This window comes from Hypanus sabinus, chromosome 20 (genome assembly GCF_030144855.1).
Source record: "Hypanus sabinus isolate sHypSab1 chromosome 20, sHypSab1.hap1, whole genome shotgun sequence".
NCBI classification, from domain to species: domain Eukaryota; kingdom Metazoa; phylum Chordata; class Chondrichthyes; order Myliobatiformes; family Dasyatidae; genus Hypanus; species Hypanus sabinus.
Genome location: NC_082725.1, coordinates 49,053,034 through 49,070,575, shown reverse-complemented (window position 1 = coordinate 49,070,575; position 17,542 = coordinate 49,053,034). Strand labels below are relative to the sequence as shown.

At 41.2% G+C, this 17,542-nt stretch overlaps 1 protein-coding gene across 5 annotated transcripts in view; it reads right to left on the bottom strand.

The window, feature by feature from the left end:
- The window catches only part of mboat1 (membrane bound O-acyltransferase domain containing 1), a 132,922-nt gene that overhangs the window by 101,866 nt on the left and 13,514 nt on the right, over positions 1–17,542 (bottom strand). For 3 of the 5 annotated variants that reach the window (XM_059945461.1, XM_059945464.1, XM_059945462.1), the window contains exon 2: positions 16,213–16,358. The exons of 1 other annotated variant lie outside the window; for it this stretch is intronic. In XM_059945461.1, the coding sequence (XP_059801444.1) occupies positions 16,213–16,358 (146 nt within the window). Of the gene's footprint in view, positions 1–7,553; positions 8,707–16,212; positions 16,359–17,542 lie in introns of those variants that run through there. One more of the 5 variants, XM_059945467.1, reaches the window with a different exon arrangement.

The following is a 17,542-nucleotide window of genomic DNA, read 5'->3' as shown; positions in this document are numbered from 1 at the left end:
TGCAATCTGCGTCATTACTGACATTAGCGAATCCAAATCCTTTTTCTTTTTCCAACTGGATAGAATATTTGCAGTTCAGAACTATTTGAGTTCAAAGCACCAAGCCAACTAGCTTACCAAACTTTGTTAATTCTTAGCCAGAACAGACCAACCTACTACACTTGTATATCTCACCCAGAAATTTGTAATTTCTTTTGCTTTAAATATTCATCCACAAACAGCACAAATGGAGACCTTTGGTCACATTGCTTGTTAATTAGCCACACTTATAATCTCAAGTGTGACTGGTGTTACGAACCCCGTAACTGGGTCACTTAACAGCAAAAATAGTGAGGTCTGTTGAAGTCTGATGGTACTATTTTTAACAGTATTTATTAGTAAAAATACACAAAAATAATATCAGTGCAAACATACAGATAATATACATCGTCAATACTAAATCTAAAAGTGCGGGTATAATAATAATCAATAAGAAATAGCTCTATCGTTGTCTAGGGGCTAATGTATTGTCCAATGGAAATATAAAAGTCACTCAGTTCATTCAGGCTGCAGCCTTTTGGTTGGAGAGAGATTTTTAGAAACTTGCCAGCTTTCCTTTTTTATGATTTCGATCCGTCAGAAGTCTCGTTGGTGTGGCCGTTCACTTGTGGCCTCTCCTTTAGCTAAGCCGTTCTTCCGTGATGAGCCCGCTACTCTGGCAAGGGAGGACGCACACAGGCCCTCACCGGTGTTCGCTATAAAACGCTGTCACTTGCTTTCCAGCGTTTCTCCTGGTGCGTCTCAAGGGGTGTTCCCCAGACCCTCTTTTATCCTTACTCACAGAGACTCAGATGTCAATCAGGTTGGGATGATGCAGTCTCTCAACCAGCCCACTCTGGTCGTCCCCTGAGGGCTTCAATGAATAGAACAGTACTCAATACACAATTCCGTCTCCAAGAGACAATAGCCGTTATCCGTGGTTTTGTCTCACTGAGGCCAGGACACATTCCAAAACCTTGTGGATTCTCTCTCATTTCCTGGATCCCAGACCCGAATTAATAGCGATCTTGCGATTCTCAAAAAGGAGGGGGCGACTTTGTACCCTGCGGCCCCTCAGAGTTGTGGCACATTCGTAACACTGGTGCAACTGCCCCATCTACTAAACTCTCAAAAACAATTACATATTCATCACTCAATAACACTGGCTCCCCAACCAGACAAAATAGCCCTTCTCTACTTTTTTGTGTCAAGATCATTCAAGAACTTCAAATTTCATGTTTTGGATACTATTGAAGGATAATTATTCAGAAGATAGCAGTGGCTGCCAGGTCTGTGGCGCCAGAATTGCCTCTGAGGCTCAGCAGGGAAGAGTGAAGACATACAGGACTCCACTGAAAGGGAACTTGATAATTTGTCGTAGGGGATAAAGCTTTTATTAGAAGAAACAGTCAACCTCGACTATTTATTCCTCTCCACTAAAGGTACCTGACCTGCTGAGTTCCTCCATCATTCTGTGTGTTGGTTAGAGAACATTCTCTCAAGGTGGGTATGGGGGGGGGGGGTGAGCAGCTAAAAGACTTTGTGCACATTGGCACAATTGACATACATGGAGAAAGAGACAAGGTCCTGTGAGGTGAATGTTGAGAGCTAGGGAAGAAGTGAAAAAGCAGGACCTGAAAAGGTAGAAATCCCTGGTTCACTTCCAGTCCCACCTGCTAGTGAGGGAAAAAGCAGGAAGAAATGGAAAATTAATGTGTGGCTGAAAAATTGGTGTAGAGTACAGCGATACAAAGTTTTCGACCCTTACCATGTCTTCTGGAGTGGGAACAGTTCAATTACACCTGAACTAGAAGGGGACCAACTTGAAATAGAAGCAGCCAGATTTGCTTGTGCTACTGGGGTGAGTTTAAACTAGAGTGGCAGGGTGTGAGGGACCCCAAGTCTTAAGGAGACATATGAAAATCAGGAAAGTATTGCAGCAATCAATTTGAATTTACATGACGGGAAGGAGAATGACAAGGAGTGAGGAAAGCTTAATGGATTAAACTGCAGGTAAGGTGAATGAACTTGGGGCTTAGGTAGCTATGTTGGGCTTGGATATTATAGCATTACAAAAATTAGTTTAAAGAGGGACAGGAATGTCTGCTGAATGCCTGGGGTGTAGGTGCTTGAGCTGGGTTAGAGACAGATAAAGAGGGGTGGGGAAGATGCATTTTTGATGTAGTAGTCAGAGATGAAATTACTGAAGGGTCATCCAGTGAGGCTTTATGGGTGCAGCTGAGAAATAAGGAGGTGATCACATTGTTGGGATTGCACTATCAGGTCCTCAAATAGTCAAGTGGAATTATAAGAACATACACATGGGGTAATTGTGCAGAGTTGCTAAAAAGTGATAGGGCTGTCAAAGCATTAACTTCAATTTTCCTAACGTACTCTTTCCTAACATAGGTAAGGGGTCAGATGGGGTGGAATGCATTAAGAACATTCATGAAACTTTCATTGGACAATACATAGAGGGCCCTACTAGGGAGAGAGCAAAGCTTGATCTACTCTTGGGTAACGGCAGATAACTGACTGAGGTGACAGTGGGGGAAGTACTTTTGGACAGTGACCATAGTTCTGCTTGTTTTAAAATAGTCATGGAAAGGGATAGAACTGGTCCACAAGTACAGGTTCCACTTTGTAGTTCTAAACTGGGGCAAGGGAAATTTTAAAAGTATGGGAAGAAGCTTGCAAAGGTTGATTGGGATAGATTGCTTGTCAGTAAAGGGACCAGAGGCAAGTGGGAGGCTTTTAAAGATAAGCTAGTGAGAACTCAAGTTCTGCTTGTTCCAGTTGGAGTGAAAGACAAGGGAATCCAGGATTCCTTGAATCCCAAATTCTAGGCCCTAGCCAGGATAAAGGAAGCATGGGTCAGGTACAGGCAGCTGGGAACAAGAGTCTCTGGAGCAATAAAAATGGTGCAAGACTACATTTAATAAGATAATCAAGAGGACAAAAACAAGCATGACATAACTTTGGCAGAGAAAATTAAAGAAGAGCTGCTGACACCCCTTCACAAATGTAATTGCATCAAGTGTTGGGCCCAGGATAGATCCTCTGAGATAATGATGCCCTGACACTTGAAGATGCTTACCCTTTTTGCCACTGACCCCTCAATGAGGACTGGTGTATACTCTCCTGACTTTCCCTTCTTGAAATCCACAATTATTTTCTTGATCCTGCTCACATCAAGTGTGAGGTCGTTGTTGTGAAATCTCTGTCAGTCTAGCTTACTCCCAATGTAGATGTGCGTGCTACTGGGTGATGGTGATTAAGGCAGCTCACCCTGTTCTCCTCAAGCACTGGAATAATTGCTACCCTTTTGAAGCAGGTGAGTATGTCAGACAACAGCAGTGACAGTAAGATGAAGCTTACTCCATCTACAATTCTACCAACAATAGCAGTGTCATTGGAGAATTTATAGCGGGCATTTGAGCTGTTTAGCCACAGAGTCTTGAGTGTAAAGGAGTGAGTAAAGCATGCAAACTTGAAGTTTACCAGTGTTGATAACCAGTGGAGGAGGATATGTTATTACCAATTTGCACTAACTGTGGTCTCCCAATGGAAAGGTCGAGGATTTACTTCCAGAGGGAGGTAGAGGTCCAAGTTATGAAGCTCGATTATTAGTACTGAGGTAATAACGATGTTGAACACTGAGCTGTAATCGATAGCTTTTAGTTGTCTAGGTGCTCAAAAGCAGCCAGAAGAGCCAATGAGATTGTGTCTGTTGTAGACTTGCTGCAGTAATAGGTGAAATGCAGTGGGTCTGGGTCCTTGGTTAGGCAGGAGTTAATTCTAACCTCTCAAAGAACTTCATCACAGCAGATATGTGTACAACTGAGTGATAGTCATTGAGACAGCTCACCCTGTTCTTCTTGGGCACGAGAATAATTGTTGCCCTTTTGAAGCAGGTGGGCATGTCAGACAACAGCAGCGAGAGATCGATGATGCCCTGAAATACTCCACCCAGTTGGCCAGCACTGCCAGGTACATTGTTAGAACCTGCTATCTTGTGTGGGTTTACTCTCAAGGGATGTTCAAACATTGGCCTCTGTGACAGATCACAGGGTTGCCATGGAGGAACACCAGATAGTTAAATTGCATAGAATCCTGGGAAAGCTGGCTAACTGTATGTACACACAACTGGCTAGGGAAAAGAGAAAAGGTGGTGGAGGAAGGCTGTTTCCTCAGATTCGAGGCCTGTGACCAGTGGAATACCTCAAGGGTCAGTGTTGGAAATATTGTTCGTTATCTACATCAACTTGGATAAGAATGTTCAAGACACGATTACTAAGCTTGCAACATCTCATTATGCACTAGCTCCTTAACTCAACTCATAGCTCAGTCTTTTGACTTACAATCAGATGCAAATTCAAATCCCACATTGGTGATCCAAGAAATTTTTATTCAGTTAATATAGAATTTTATGTTTTTACTGCATTCAGAACAGTGATTGCTAGATTTCAAAGTATAGGTTTTCCCCGCTATCCGAAGGTACAGTGTTCCTATGAAACCATTTGTAAGCCGAAATGTCATAAAGCAAAGAAGCAATTACCATTAAGTTATATGGGAAAAAATTTTGAGCATTCCCGGACCCAAAAAATAACCTACCAAATCATACCAAATAACACATAAAACCTAAAATAGTGGTTGCCAACCCGTCGATCGCGATCGACTGGTCGATCTTTGAGACTTTCCCAGTAAATCCCGAAAAAAAAAAAGAAAAATAATACACAAATACTGTTGAGAGATTGCTTCCAGGTTGCGGGGTTTTAGTTCCGTTCTTTAGTGTTGCTCCTCAGCACTGCACAGTGTACTTCAGTGGTCCCCAACCACCAGGCAACGAGGTTGCTGCGCCTTGCCTCATTCCGTCACACCCACTGTTGAACTTGAATGCACAGGAGGTCATCAGTCGCCTAAATACAGTGATACCCTCACGCCAGGGTATCATGGTTGGCCTCGCGTGGCCGGCTGGAAGTGCTGTTGATACTGACCTGGAGCGCAGACAGATGGACGCTGCCTCTAAACCTGTTTACCACACCGAATGTTTGTGGGGAACCCGGTGCTAAAATATTCGCAGACGACCTAATTCGGGCTCAGGGTTTCGTAAGTAGCAGAGCTGCTACCTCGCTGCGATCTAATGAAAGTCATCCCTCGAGACAAACTTTTGTTGGCCGATAGATCCTACGGCGGCCCTGTCGCACTCCTCGCACGGTCAGTTGCTCTCTCCAGACTGCGACTGCCGCGGCCCCAGCACAGGGACCTCCGGTCCTTACCTTCTCCTAGTACCCCACCCACAACCAGCCGCACCTGGCCAAGGAGTCTGGCGGCGGGCAGGCTGGAGGCTGGAGTTCGGACCCAGAAGCTGTCTAATGAGGCAATGAAGCCCTCAAAACTGCTTCAGTACCTTGAGTCCAAGAACCCTGCGCTTAAAGACAAACCCGTTTTGTTTTGTGAGCAGAAAAAACGTGAGCAAGCGGGACAGAAGCGAAGTGCCGAGAGCCACGAAAATTAAATTGCGGAATAGACTGGATATAAGGACCCTACTTCGTGTATTTCTGTATTCCGGCCGTGTTTAACACTCCCCACCCCCACCCCCCCCCCAACTGCCGGTCCACAAGAATATTGTCAATATTCAAACGGTCTGTGGTGCAAAAAAGGGCAGGTCCCCTGGTGTTTATACATTATTTCTACTTCCAGGTTGTGGGGTTTTACTTCCGGTCTTATCTGACCTGGTGCACATGCATGTAGCTAATCGATCTGGGGTCGATCTTGTCTCTCACAAAGGCTGAGGTAGAGGATCTTGGGCTTAAAAAGGTTGGTGACGACTAACCTAAAATAACACAAACATATAGTAAAAGCAGGAATGACATGATATATATACAGCCTATATAAAGTAGAAATATTATATGTATGGTGTAGTTTCACTTATCAGAATAGGGAAGACAGCGAGTCAAAATCGATTTGGAGAGGAAAAAAAATCAGCACGTACACACGTGCACATACACGCATGAGCACACAACTGCGCACACAAAGCTTCACAGTCATGGTAGTCTTTCTCGGGGTAAACACATAAAGCGGGTGTCTTTTTTTCGTAATAGTGAAAATCCTCTTTGGTTAGCGAAAAGAGGAACTAATGTAGGTCTTTTGGAACAGCAAACTGTCATAAAGCCAATGTTCGAAAAATGGGGGCCACATGTAATCACAGGATATAGGTACAAAGCAGGAAGATCACACTGAGCTAGAACACTGGTTGTGTTCTCACTAAAGAGCAGTATAAACTTGATGGACTAATAGCTTACTCCAGCTGCTCTTTGCTAAATTCTTGCACAACAGCCTTTAACACATGTGTTTCTCTCCTCTATTATAAGTGAGGATACTAATTGTGTCTGGGATCACTATGAAATGCAGGATCATGATGAGCATCAGAACAAATGTACAGGGTCAGAAAATGGTTCATTGAAACTAAACTGTCTCTATACCCATCAGCAAAGCAAGATCCACATGACTGTAAAGGGCATGTCACCATGGCAAGAGGCAATAAAAAACTTTGTCTACTCACTAGAAAGGAATATGGTTTTAGCAGGTCCAGAGAGATAAACCATCACGAACCTCTATTAATGATATTATATTTGTCTACATTCCAAAAATCAGACCAATTAAAATGAAATGCAGAACAAAAATGTTAATGCTTGATGGATAACAGAAGGTGGATCCATCTTCTTGTAAGATTTAGTAAAGAGGTCAGAATTAGAATCAGGTGTAATATCACCAGCACGTGTTGTGAAACTCTCTCAAGGCACTTTGTCACCGTAGATGAAAGTGCTACTGGACAATTGTCATTAAGTCAGGTTACCCTGCTCTTCTTGGGCACTGATATTAATTATTGCTCCTTTGAAGCAGGTGCTGACTTCCAACTACAGCAATGAAAGATTGAAAATGTCTTTGAATACTCCTGCCAGATTGTTAGAACAGGCATTCAGAGCCTTAACAGGTACTTCTTCAGGACCCGTCGCCTTGAGAGAGTTCACCCTCTTAAAAGGCAGCCTGACATTGGCCTCTGAGACCGAGACCATAGGGTCACTGGGTGCTACAGGGATCCTCATAGCTGTCGTTTTATTCTTCCTTTCAAAGAAAGCATAAAAGGCATTGAGATCGTCTGAGGGTGAAGCATCACTGCCATTCATGATGTTAGATTTCGCTTTGTAGGAAGTAATGGCCTGAAAATTCTTCCTAAATTGGTGTGCATCTGATTCTGCTTCCAACCTTGTTTGGAATTGTTCCTTAACTCTTCAACTGGCCCTCTGCAAGTCATACCTGGTTTGCTTGTACAGACCTGGGTTGCCAGACTTGAATGCCACAGATCTAGCTCTCAGTAAGCTACGAACCTCCTGGATTATACATGGTTTTTTTATTTGGGTATATTCAGTAAGTTCTCAAACTCATTCACACAGGTTTTAATAAAATCAATGACAGCTCATTCAGATTTGGAGTTGAATCCCTGAATACAGTCTAGTCCACTGATTCCATACCTTCTTCATCTTCCCTACTGGTGCTGCAGTCTTCAATCATTGCCTTTAACCCAGGGAGTAGATGTATAGCCAGGTGATCAGACTTTCCAAAGTGAGGCCATGGGATAGCATCATAAGCATTCTTTATGGTAGTGTTACAATGGTCCAGTGTGTTCATTCCTCAGGTACTATAAGAGATTTGTTGGTAATAATTATTTGGAGTGTTCTTCAAGCTAGCCTGGTTAAAATCCCCCAAAATGATGGGGAAGACATCAGGATATGCTTGTACAATGTCCTGTGTATGTTACTCAAAATGGGTTTTTTTGGTTTGTTAAGAGTAGGAATGCTTCTTTGAAGAGTGTTTCTCTCGCAGTTGTTTTGCTCTATACTTGTTGATATGGTAATTGTATTCATTTGTTAACCAATGGGGAATGTTATTTTGTCTTGTGAGGCTGGGAACTTGGGGGAGGGGTTTTTTCGTGGGCTTTTGAGAGAGAGCGGGAGGAAGACGTCGAGGAAGGTGGACGTGCACTGCACTGCTCGGAAGACCACCGGGCGAGGTCCTAGGTGCAAAGACGTGGAGGTCGGAGGCAAGCGACGAGGGGTCGAATGGTTCGATGTTTGAGCTCCAATGGTGTGCACTAAACTGACTGAACTTTGATAAGTTGGCGCCTTGTTGTTTTGTTTGTTTCCCTTGCATATATATTGTATTGCCTAATACTCTTTTCATTTTAGTAAACTCTTTAAAGTGTATTTCATAACGGTATTTGTTGTGGGTTTGATACACACAAGGCACAAACTCGATTCTCACAGCACCTGCGTGTACGGGAGGTGGTATTGGTGTGTGGCTGGATCTCCTTTTCCCCTAGACATATACCAGCCTGTTGGGTAAGTGCTACATGCTGTTTCATACCTATTTATTAAGTCACTCAGTTTGTCCTGAGCTTGTTTTACACTGGCCTGAGGAGGGATGTAAACCTCTCCCAAGTTGATCACTGAAATCTCCCGCAGCAGATAAAATGGATGACACTTATCTCGAGGTGTTCCAGGTCTGGTTAAAGGACTGGGACAGAATCGCCTCAAGGAGATGATCATGAAGCATACACCATCTCCTCTTCTACTTTTGAAAAGACTCTGCAGCCCTGTCTTGGCAGTGCATTGTGAGGCCATCCAGCTGCATATGGAATGGAGGGAGTTAACCAAGATTCCGCAAAACAAAAAATGCAACAGCTTTTCATGTCTCTCTGGTACAGCAATCTAGTTTGAGATCTTCAGTTTTATTTACCAGAGACTGCACGTTTGGCAGCAAAATGGCTGGTATTGAGAGTCTATAACTACATTTCCGTAGGTGAACTTTTAAGCCAGTGCAGCATCCTCTCTTCTGCTATCTTAAAGGGGAACCCTGCCAGCGCCCAGAATCCATTTGAGTTCCATCAAGTTTAAGGCTTTAATCACATTACAACAATGTTACTGACTGTACAGACCTTAGATATAGTTGTTGTTCTCAGCTATTGCAGACTGAAATAGGATTATTTGTTGGTTTCCATCGGAGCTACTCACAGTTGCCTTCTTAATGGTGGCCCGGAAGTTGAAAAGCATCTCCTGGGCTGGAAGAAATACTTGCTTGGAATGTTATGAAGTGCTGAAGTAGCTGCATTTACCTTAGAACCACTTGCAGTCTTTCTGTCCCTTGCAGACAAACTGTTTCCAATACTGAGCTGTCAATTATTTCCTGCTCACCAGCATGTCAGCTAAAATAGAATTCAAGCCTATATCTTTGCCTCTTCTTGCAAAATTCAGTAAAAAACTCAATTTTAACCAAGTTCCAAGATAGTGCTAAAGGGAATTATAAATTCTGCAAGCTTTGCTGTAAAGGCATAATGTTAACTTGGCAATTACTGACGATAACATAATTAAGACCAGAAACTTTTCTGTGGGAAATCTTTGGTGCATGCTCACGCCCCAATTTGCAGATTTGCCAAGAACAGCACTTAACAAAAAGCTAATGTTCAATATGCCTTGTAGGAAACCATCTGGTAACTGGCTCCCTTAGAACCCTCTAAGCAAGAACCTGCAAATCACATAGATCATATCTGCTTCCTCAAGTCATGCATGAATAGCAAACATTGATTATTGTTCTGGCAATACCACAATCGTCTTCTCTTCCAAACTTGATTAATATCAATGCCAAAAGCTAGAAAACTAAATGCAGTGGGTTCCTGTGAATTGAGACACTTCGGGACCAGTACATTGGGCCCAATTAAGCGGCAGTCCTAACTAACTGAATTTTCATGGAAGTAGTTAAAAAGATACAAAAAAAGAGAGAAACTACCATTTAACTGAGTAAATTATGCATTTAAATACAGAAAAACTTTACATTAGCGATCTAGCAATACTACTACCGTATTATAAAAATGTATATTAGTTCCTAATAGTTATTGACTGAGAAATTCATTCAGTACATGCCACTGCATTTTGATTGACTGTAAAACTGTGTAAATAAACAACCAGCGGAGATATCTAGTACAGATAATCGACTGCCTTCATACAAAGCTGTCAACAATTGCATCCACCAAATCTGCATTTTCATTGTAACATTCAAGATGATTGTTGATACCTTCAAATTCTTCATAGTTCCTAACTTGATTAAGTAGAGAAATCATTTTATTTTCACCCCAGGCCATTTCTGGCATCTCTAAGCCTGAATGCTTGAAAACGCAGTGAGCAAAACAGTTTTGAATTGTCTTACTGTTAATTCTCACAAACTATCGGTTCAAAAATCATTGCTTTTTAAACAGAAACACATGCAACTGGCGCTATTTAAAAACTGTTCACTCTAAGCATGGTGTAGTGTCTAACAGCCACATAGGTGCACACTGTTGAGTTCTGTTCATTTGAACTATGTAAGTATTTAGTATACATGCACACTCTCCCTATTATGTGCATGTGGAGGGAGTGGAATTGTGGGATGTAAAGATGGTGGCCCTTGGGTACGTTGAGAGTAAAGTTGTTTAAACAAAAGAAAAACGTGTCCTTGTGGTTTGCGCAATAACCGTGGTAACAGAGAATGGCTTCCAATGGATCCTGCAGCATTTGATGAGAGCAAGCCTTATGAAAGCTGAAAAAAAAATGAAACTGGAATATGCCTTGGCTGTTGTATTGTCACTTTCGGGAAGAGTGAGAGAAACCGTGATGGGAATTTTGTTGGAAAACTTGAACAAAGATGATGGTATGAGTAGGCTAATAAATATACTTGACGGTTTTGTTTTGAAGGAAGAAAAGGATCGGATTTATGAGGTATATTCTGACTTTAACAAAATTTATACAGATAATTCTAAAAAATATAGTTGATTATTTAATTGATTTTGAACAAAAGTACAATCGCATGCATAAATACAAAATTGAACTTTCCGATGCCGTATTAGCTTTCAAACTGTTGGGTACTGCATGTCTAGACATAAAGAACAAACAGATAATGTTAACTGCATGCACAGAAGTTACATTTGCATCTAGGAAATCAGCACTGAAGAGGATTTTTGGAGAAAAGGTTGTTAAAACAACAGTCTGAATTAGCTCGAGTGAGGATACAGCATACTTCAAAGAGCAGAAACAAGTGTATAGCAAGCATAGACCCCAGAGGGACCAGACAAGGGTATCATTACCTGACACAAATCCAATAAACAAATACAATAAGAGATCGAAATGTGCTGTATGTCCAGGTATTTACCACTGGGCAAGAAACTGTCCACACAGAACCAAACAACTTAGGCTAACTGAAGAAAATAACAAATCAGACGTAGAAGAATACCATATCATTTTGTTTGCGTAGGAATCACTTACTAATGCGGAGATATCAGAGGCAGAGATCTTGATGATAGAAGGTCTAGAATCTGCAGCTATTGACACAGTGCACTGTTACGCCTGTAGCCCACTCCTTTGTGAGAATCGCAAGATCACTATTGATTTGGGTCAGGAGACCCAGGAAATGAGAGAGAGAGAGACGTGCGGAACGTCGCGTTCCCCGGCGATATAAAGCTACAGGACACGGCCATTGTCTCTTGAAGCTGAACTTGTGTATTGCCATACTGTGCTACGTGGAAGCCCTCAGGCAAAGTGGGCTGATTGAGGGAGGGATTGCATCACCCCCAACCTGATTGACCTGTGAGTCAGGATAAAAGAGGGTCTGTGCCCCTCAGATGCACCAGAAGAAACACTAGCAATCCCGTAATAGCAGAAGCCATTGGAAGGAGGCCACGTGCGTTTGGTTCCATTTGCCCGGAACTGGTGGCTTTTACCACGGAAAAACGGCTTTTAGCTAACAACGGGGAAACCAACTCCCAAAAGACTCAAAGGATTGGCCTCGTCAAAGAACTGGGCAAGTTTAACCCATCTCTCTTTCAAACCCAAAACGCTGCAGCTTGAACGAACTAACAGTGACTTTTATATTTCCATCAGACAATACATTATCCCCTAGACAACGATAGAGCTATTTCTTATTGATTATTATTATTATACCCGTGCTTTTAGATTTAGTATTGACGACGTATATTATCTGTATGTTTGCACTGATCTTATGTTTGTGCCCCTTTATCAATAAATACTGTTAAAAATAGTACCATCAGACTTCAACGGACCTCTCTATCTTTGCTGGTAAGTGACCCAGTTACGGGGTTTCGTAACCACGCTCGCGCGCATGCACACACACACCCCACACACAGTGGAGAAAATGGCTTGAAAGCTATGCAAATGAATTAAACCAGAATGAAGTTCAGAAACTGGCGAACACAGATACACCAAGTAGAAAAGTATTCAAATTTGGAGATAGAAAAACCATACATTCCACCAAAAGAGTGAAAATTCCTGCAAAAATAGGGCAGACAAATTGTTACATTGAAAGAGAAGTGGTACCGACATTGCACTACTCTTGAGTAAATCTTCCCTAAAGAAAGTGAGAGCAGTACTGGATATGGAGAATGTCCAAGCAATGATGTTTCAACAGCTCATGAGCTCTGGACGTTCCAGATAAAGACATTACTGAAAACCAATGTGAGAACTAAGTACTAATTGTCGCACAAAACATGACCTTAGATGAGAAATGTAAAATGTTGCTCAAACTTCACATGCTGTTTGGACACACTTCAGTTAGTAGACTTGAGAAACTGCTCAGGAGTTCAACAAAGATATAGATTAGTTTTCCATTCTAAAGCAGATAATTGACTGCTGTGAGACTGCCAAAAGTTTGGAAAGCCCAAGCTCAAGCCTGAGGTTGATCTGCCACTGGCACCTGAATACAATGAAACTGTAGCCATAAACATCCATGAACTGGAGGAAGGAGTGTGGGATCTTCACATCACACATTTCAGTGCTGGTAGCAGCATGAATACAAAGAGACCCCCAGAGATACTTACAAAACTTCATCCATTCCTGGATAAGTGTAAATGACTTACCTCGTAAAGTATTCAGTGATAATGGTGGTGAACTTAATAATGATAAAGTTCTCTGCCTTATTTCTGAATTTAACATTGAAACAAAGACAAGAGCAGCATATAGTCCTTGGAGTAACGGACTTCTGGAGCGACACAATCAAACACTTAGTGAAATAATGCTGAAGGTAAAGAAAAGCAATGGCTGTGATTGGAACACAGCCCTGGACTGGGCCCTTATGGTGAAAAATACCACGCACAATGCTTTAGCCCATCGGTGTTCAGCCAGAATCCAAACCTTCCCTCTGTACTGGTTGACAGACCACCTGCTCTGGAGGGCACTACAATGAGTGAGTGGGTTGGGAAACATATTTCTACACTGCATGCATCAAGGAAGCCTTTCACTGAAGCAGTGTTCAGCGATAATTTGAAGAGTATCGAGGGTACTGGTCCATCCTACAAATGACAAATATGACACAGGGGACAAAGCGTATTACAAAAGAGCAGACTGTACAGAATAGAAAGGTCCTGGAGTTGTCACTGGTCAGAATGGAGTTGTAGTATTCGTGAAACATGGGAGGTACGTATGTGAGAGTGCATCATTCCAGACTATGTAAAGCACAAACTGAAGACTGTCAGAAATCCGTGGAGAATGACACAAAAATGAAAAGCACTTATCTGACACACAGTCACGTAGCACAGACAATGCTGAAGAGAGTGCAGTTGGGGACTCAACGGACTTGTCTGAACAGAAATGATCACAAATGCAAAAACAACACAGAAGCTTCAGTCTTAAAACAGGACAAACCGTGAGATTTGTAGACCAAAATACTGGCATCTTATACAAAGCTGAAGTCTTAGGACAAGCAGCCAAAGCCACTGAGAGAAACAAAAGTTGGTATGACTTGAATTACCTAGAACCAGTCAGTCAGTGGCAGTGCAGGGTCAGTCAATATGTCACATGTAGACAGACTTCATATTGAATCAAGTGTACATCAGGCTGGACCATCTGAGAAAGATCAAGATGAAGACATCCCTGTAACTAAAGAGCTGCGAAACTCAATGAAATTAGTAGTTGGAGAAATAATGAAGTGTTTGAGGAGGCTAGAGATATTGGCCAAAAGACAGTGTCTACTAGATGGGTGTACACACTGAAAGAAATCCTGAAATGGGTTGTATCAAAAGTCAGTCTGCTGGCAAGAGGTTTGAGGAACCGAACATAAAAGAACTCCGAAAAAAACATGTCAACACGTGCATCAGAGCCTCTCCAACTACTTCTCTCGGTGATATGACAAAAGCATTGGCAACCCCATTGCATGGACGTAAAATCCACATTCTTACAGGGAATGGAGCTGTCACATGACATTTACATTAAATCCAACCCACCAGCACCCCCCCCCCCCAAAATGAAGCAAGAAGTGAAGGAAGACAAGGGAAACTAAGAAAGTGCCTGTGTATTGTCTAGCAGATGCATCACTCTACTGCTCTCTACTGCTATAATGATGCTTGGGCAATTCTAGGCTGGTGATATTTATAGCCTTAGATTCCGTCACTTCTGATCGGATGAGGACTAACTCATCAGGTTTCCAATCTCCCACCTTGCTTACAAGCTTTACTCCCTTTACCAGGCAGTCCCAAGGGCCAGGATTGACTTCGATGGTACAAAACCACTATACACGCCAATGGCTTTTGGGACAGCCAGGTAAAGGAAGCTATTGAAATAAAACTAGAGGAAAATAATTTTAACAAAGACGAAGGTCTCACACTAAGAAAGAAATGGAATTTGATTGTAAATGAGGTGGGAAAACGAAAACCTGATTGGATGAGGACTAACCAATGAGGAGGGACAGAATGTGGGGGTACAAATACCATTGGATTAGACTTGCCCAGGCATCATCTCTGAAGAAGATGGCAGAGTTTGTCATCGAAATGTCGGTTATAATTGATACCTGTACCCGGCTGGAAGACAGAGTGTTTATTTGTCATATATGCCGGGAAGGCACTAGATCTTTCCTCCCCCACCAAAAGAAATTCTGGCTATTTTCTTGATACATTTTTGTTCTTTATGCATTATCCCCAATAAGTGGTTACCCCAATTAATCAATGGCCAAATTAATCAGAATTCACTATCTTTATTTCTGTGATTTTGTAATCAAATTATTGTCTATAAAATCCCAGATCATGGTACAAAGAGACATAATATTTGAATTATTTCATGTGCAAGCTGTATGTGTTCTTGAATCTTGAAATTCTTATTAAATTCATTTTTAAAGTCCTATATTTAAGTTACTCTGTTTACTATTAATAAATTTATTCAGGTTGAGTAATTACCTCTGGTAATCCTAACCATATTTTAGGTTAAATTGCTGGAAGAACATTTATGTAATATCTCTTTGTACTCTTAATTCTCATCAGAATTTTTCCTTTATTCCTGATTTCAATCACTGCAGGTTTGAAGAGGCTGTAAGTTTTACACCAAGAAACTCTATCAACAAGATAGTGCTATGCTTTCCACGACTGTGACATCTGTCTAGAACTGCTTATATTTCAAAAGGCTTCAACATAGGAAAAGAGCTTTAGGTGATGCAAATTATATGATTAACACCCACCAAAGGAAAAAATAAAAGGAAAGGTGACTAAAACTACATTAACAAGGGGAAGCCTGTGAGACAGAGGCACACAGAAGTCTAGGAAGGGAATTCCAGAGCACATCAACAGAAGAGATTAATGTGTAGCTGTCAAATTGAGGACCAATACTTCAGAATCAGACCAACACAGCTCACCAGTAACAACAGGATTGGACATTTACACGGACATTAGAAACAATCTGAAAGATGTGCCTTTGAAAGTGTAGCATAATCTGGTTACTATGCCAAAGATCCTGGAGTGAGACTTAAACCAACAATTATCTGACAATAAGACTGGAAAGCTTTTACAAAGCCAGATTTAACATTTAATAGTGAGTCTTTTCCACATATCAACATATTTATTTGAAAATAAACAGGAAGTTAATCATAATTATCACAATGCATTCTGTCCATTAATTTTCCATTTAACTCAAACTTCCAGTTACTGATCACCAGTCTACATTAAGAATTAATTAGCAAATCTCATACTGAAACATTTTGATTGAATTAGAAATATTACCAGTGCTTAAGAGCAACAATATGTGCAAAGTGCATTTGAGATTAACAATATAGAAGTAGGGGAAAAGTTAAAAATAAGAGTACAAGTAAAGTCTTTGCATTATTACTTACCATCCAAAGCAGAAGATAGCAAAATATATACCAAAGATTGTAATGACCACATGACGTACAACTGCCCCTGCTCTATTGGGACTTAAATAAAGACGGAACCAGAAGGCAGCAAACAGGGCAAACAACTGACAGACAGTAAAATTCACCTGCAAAACAAAGTAGGAAGCAGTTTAAGCAAACAGTGTTCAAATTTTGATTCCAGTCCCATTTGTTGCAATGTTTTATTTTGATTAGACAGGAGAATATTAGAAACTCGAGTCTGAACTGATTGCTTTAAACTATGCAGACAAAAGCTGTTATTCAGTTCCCATTCCCTCATGAAATTGTCTCAGTTAATTATTCATTAAGGATTTGGAAGTACTGTATAGCATTAGTTTTTGACATCCAGAAGCTGTTTATCTTCAGGAATGCATGCATATTGCCAAGGAGTCAGGATTGAGTCTATTGTTCATGGGGCTTGGATGAGAGGGAAGGAGGGGTTAAGGATTACAGCTGTGGGTCTGTGATGGCAAAGGAATTTATTGCTGAATGGACCCAGAAGATTGAGAGCAGTAATCAGGACTCTTGCAGCAACAACAAGGATATGATTGGTATAATGAAGGACTGTCAGCAGGGAGGGAGTAGGAGACGTATACAACAATAGTTAAAAGTTAAAGAAGGAACTTATCAACAGGACCAAGTCCCTTCCTTACCCATCTAGCATTATATGAGAAGGAGTTAGATTTCGCAGCAATGCCAAGAATTGGCTATTCTCTGGATAAAAAAGTTCAGGTTTTTCCCCATAATACATTAAAACAAGCATCACACTGGGAGCAATGCAAAGTTGTAACAAGCCAACAAGTATAATTCATTTTGGTGAGTGCTCTGTGCAGAATTACCCAGGTGTGATAATTTTCAGTTTCAATCTGGGGAAATAAAACATCAGTTTTCAATAGTATAATGCTAGGAGAAAATAACAATATTGTGTAATGGAATTTTTTTTTCAAAACCCTTTAACTTAATAAAACTTAACCTTTAAGCTTCAACAGCAAAGAAGCGAATCCAAGCAAATATTAAAGTAGTAAAGACTGTCCAATTTTCTGCTCCACACATGCCTCACTTCCTCCTGCGACAACTCATCCTAAATATATATAAATATATCTTCCAATCCTTGCATCTTCATGTAATTATGTAAATTTGCCTTGAATGCAGTCATAGAACATGCTTTAAACTCACATCTGGGAGCATTTTCTGCAGTTTCATCACCATCCAAGAAGTTCCTTCAGCATTCTTGACTAACTTGAAACAATGTCATAGTTAAGCTCTGTCCAATCCATGTTTGTTTCCTTTA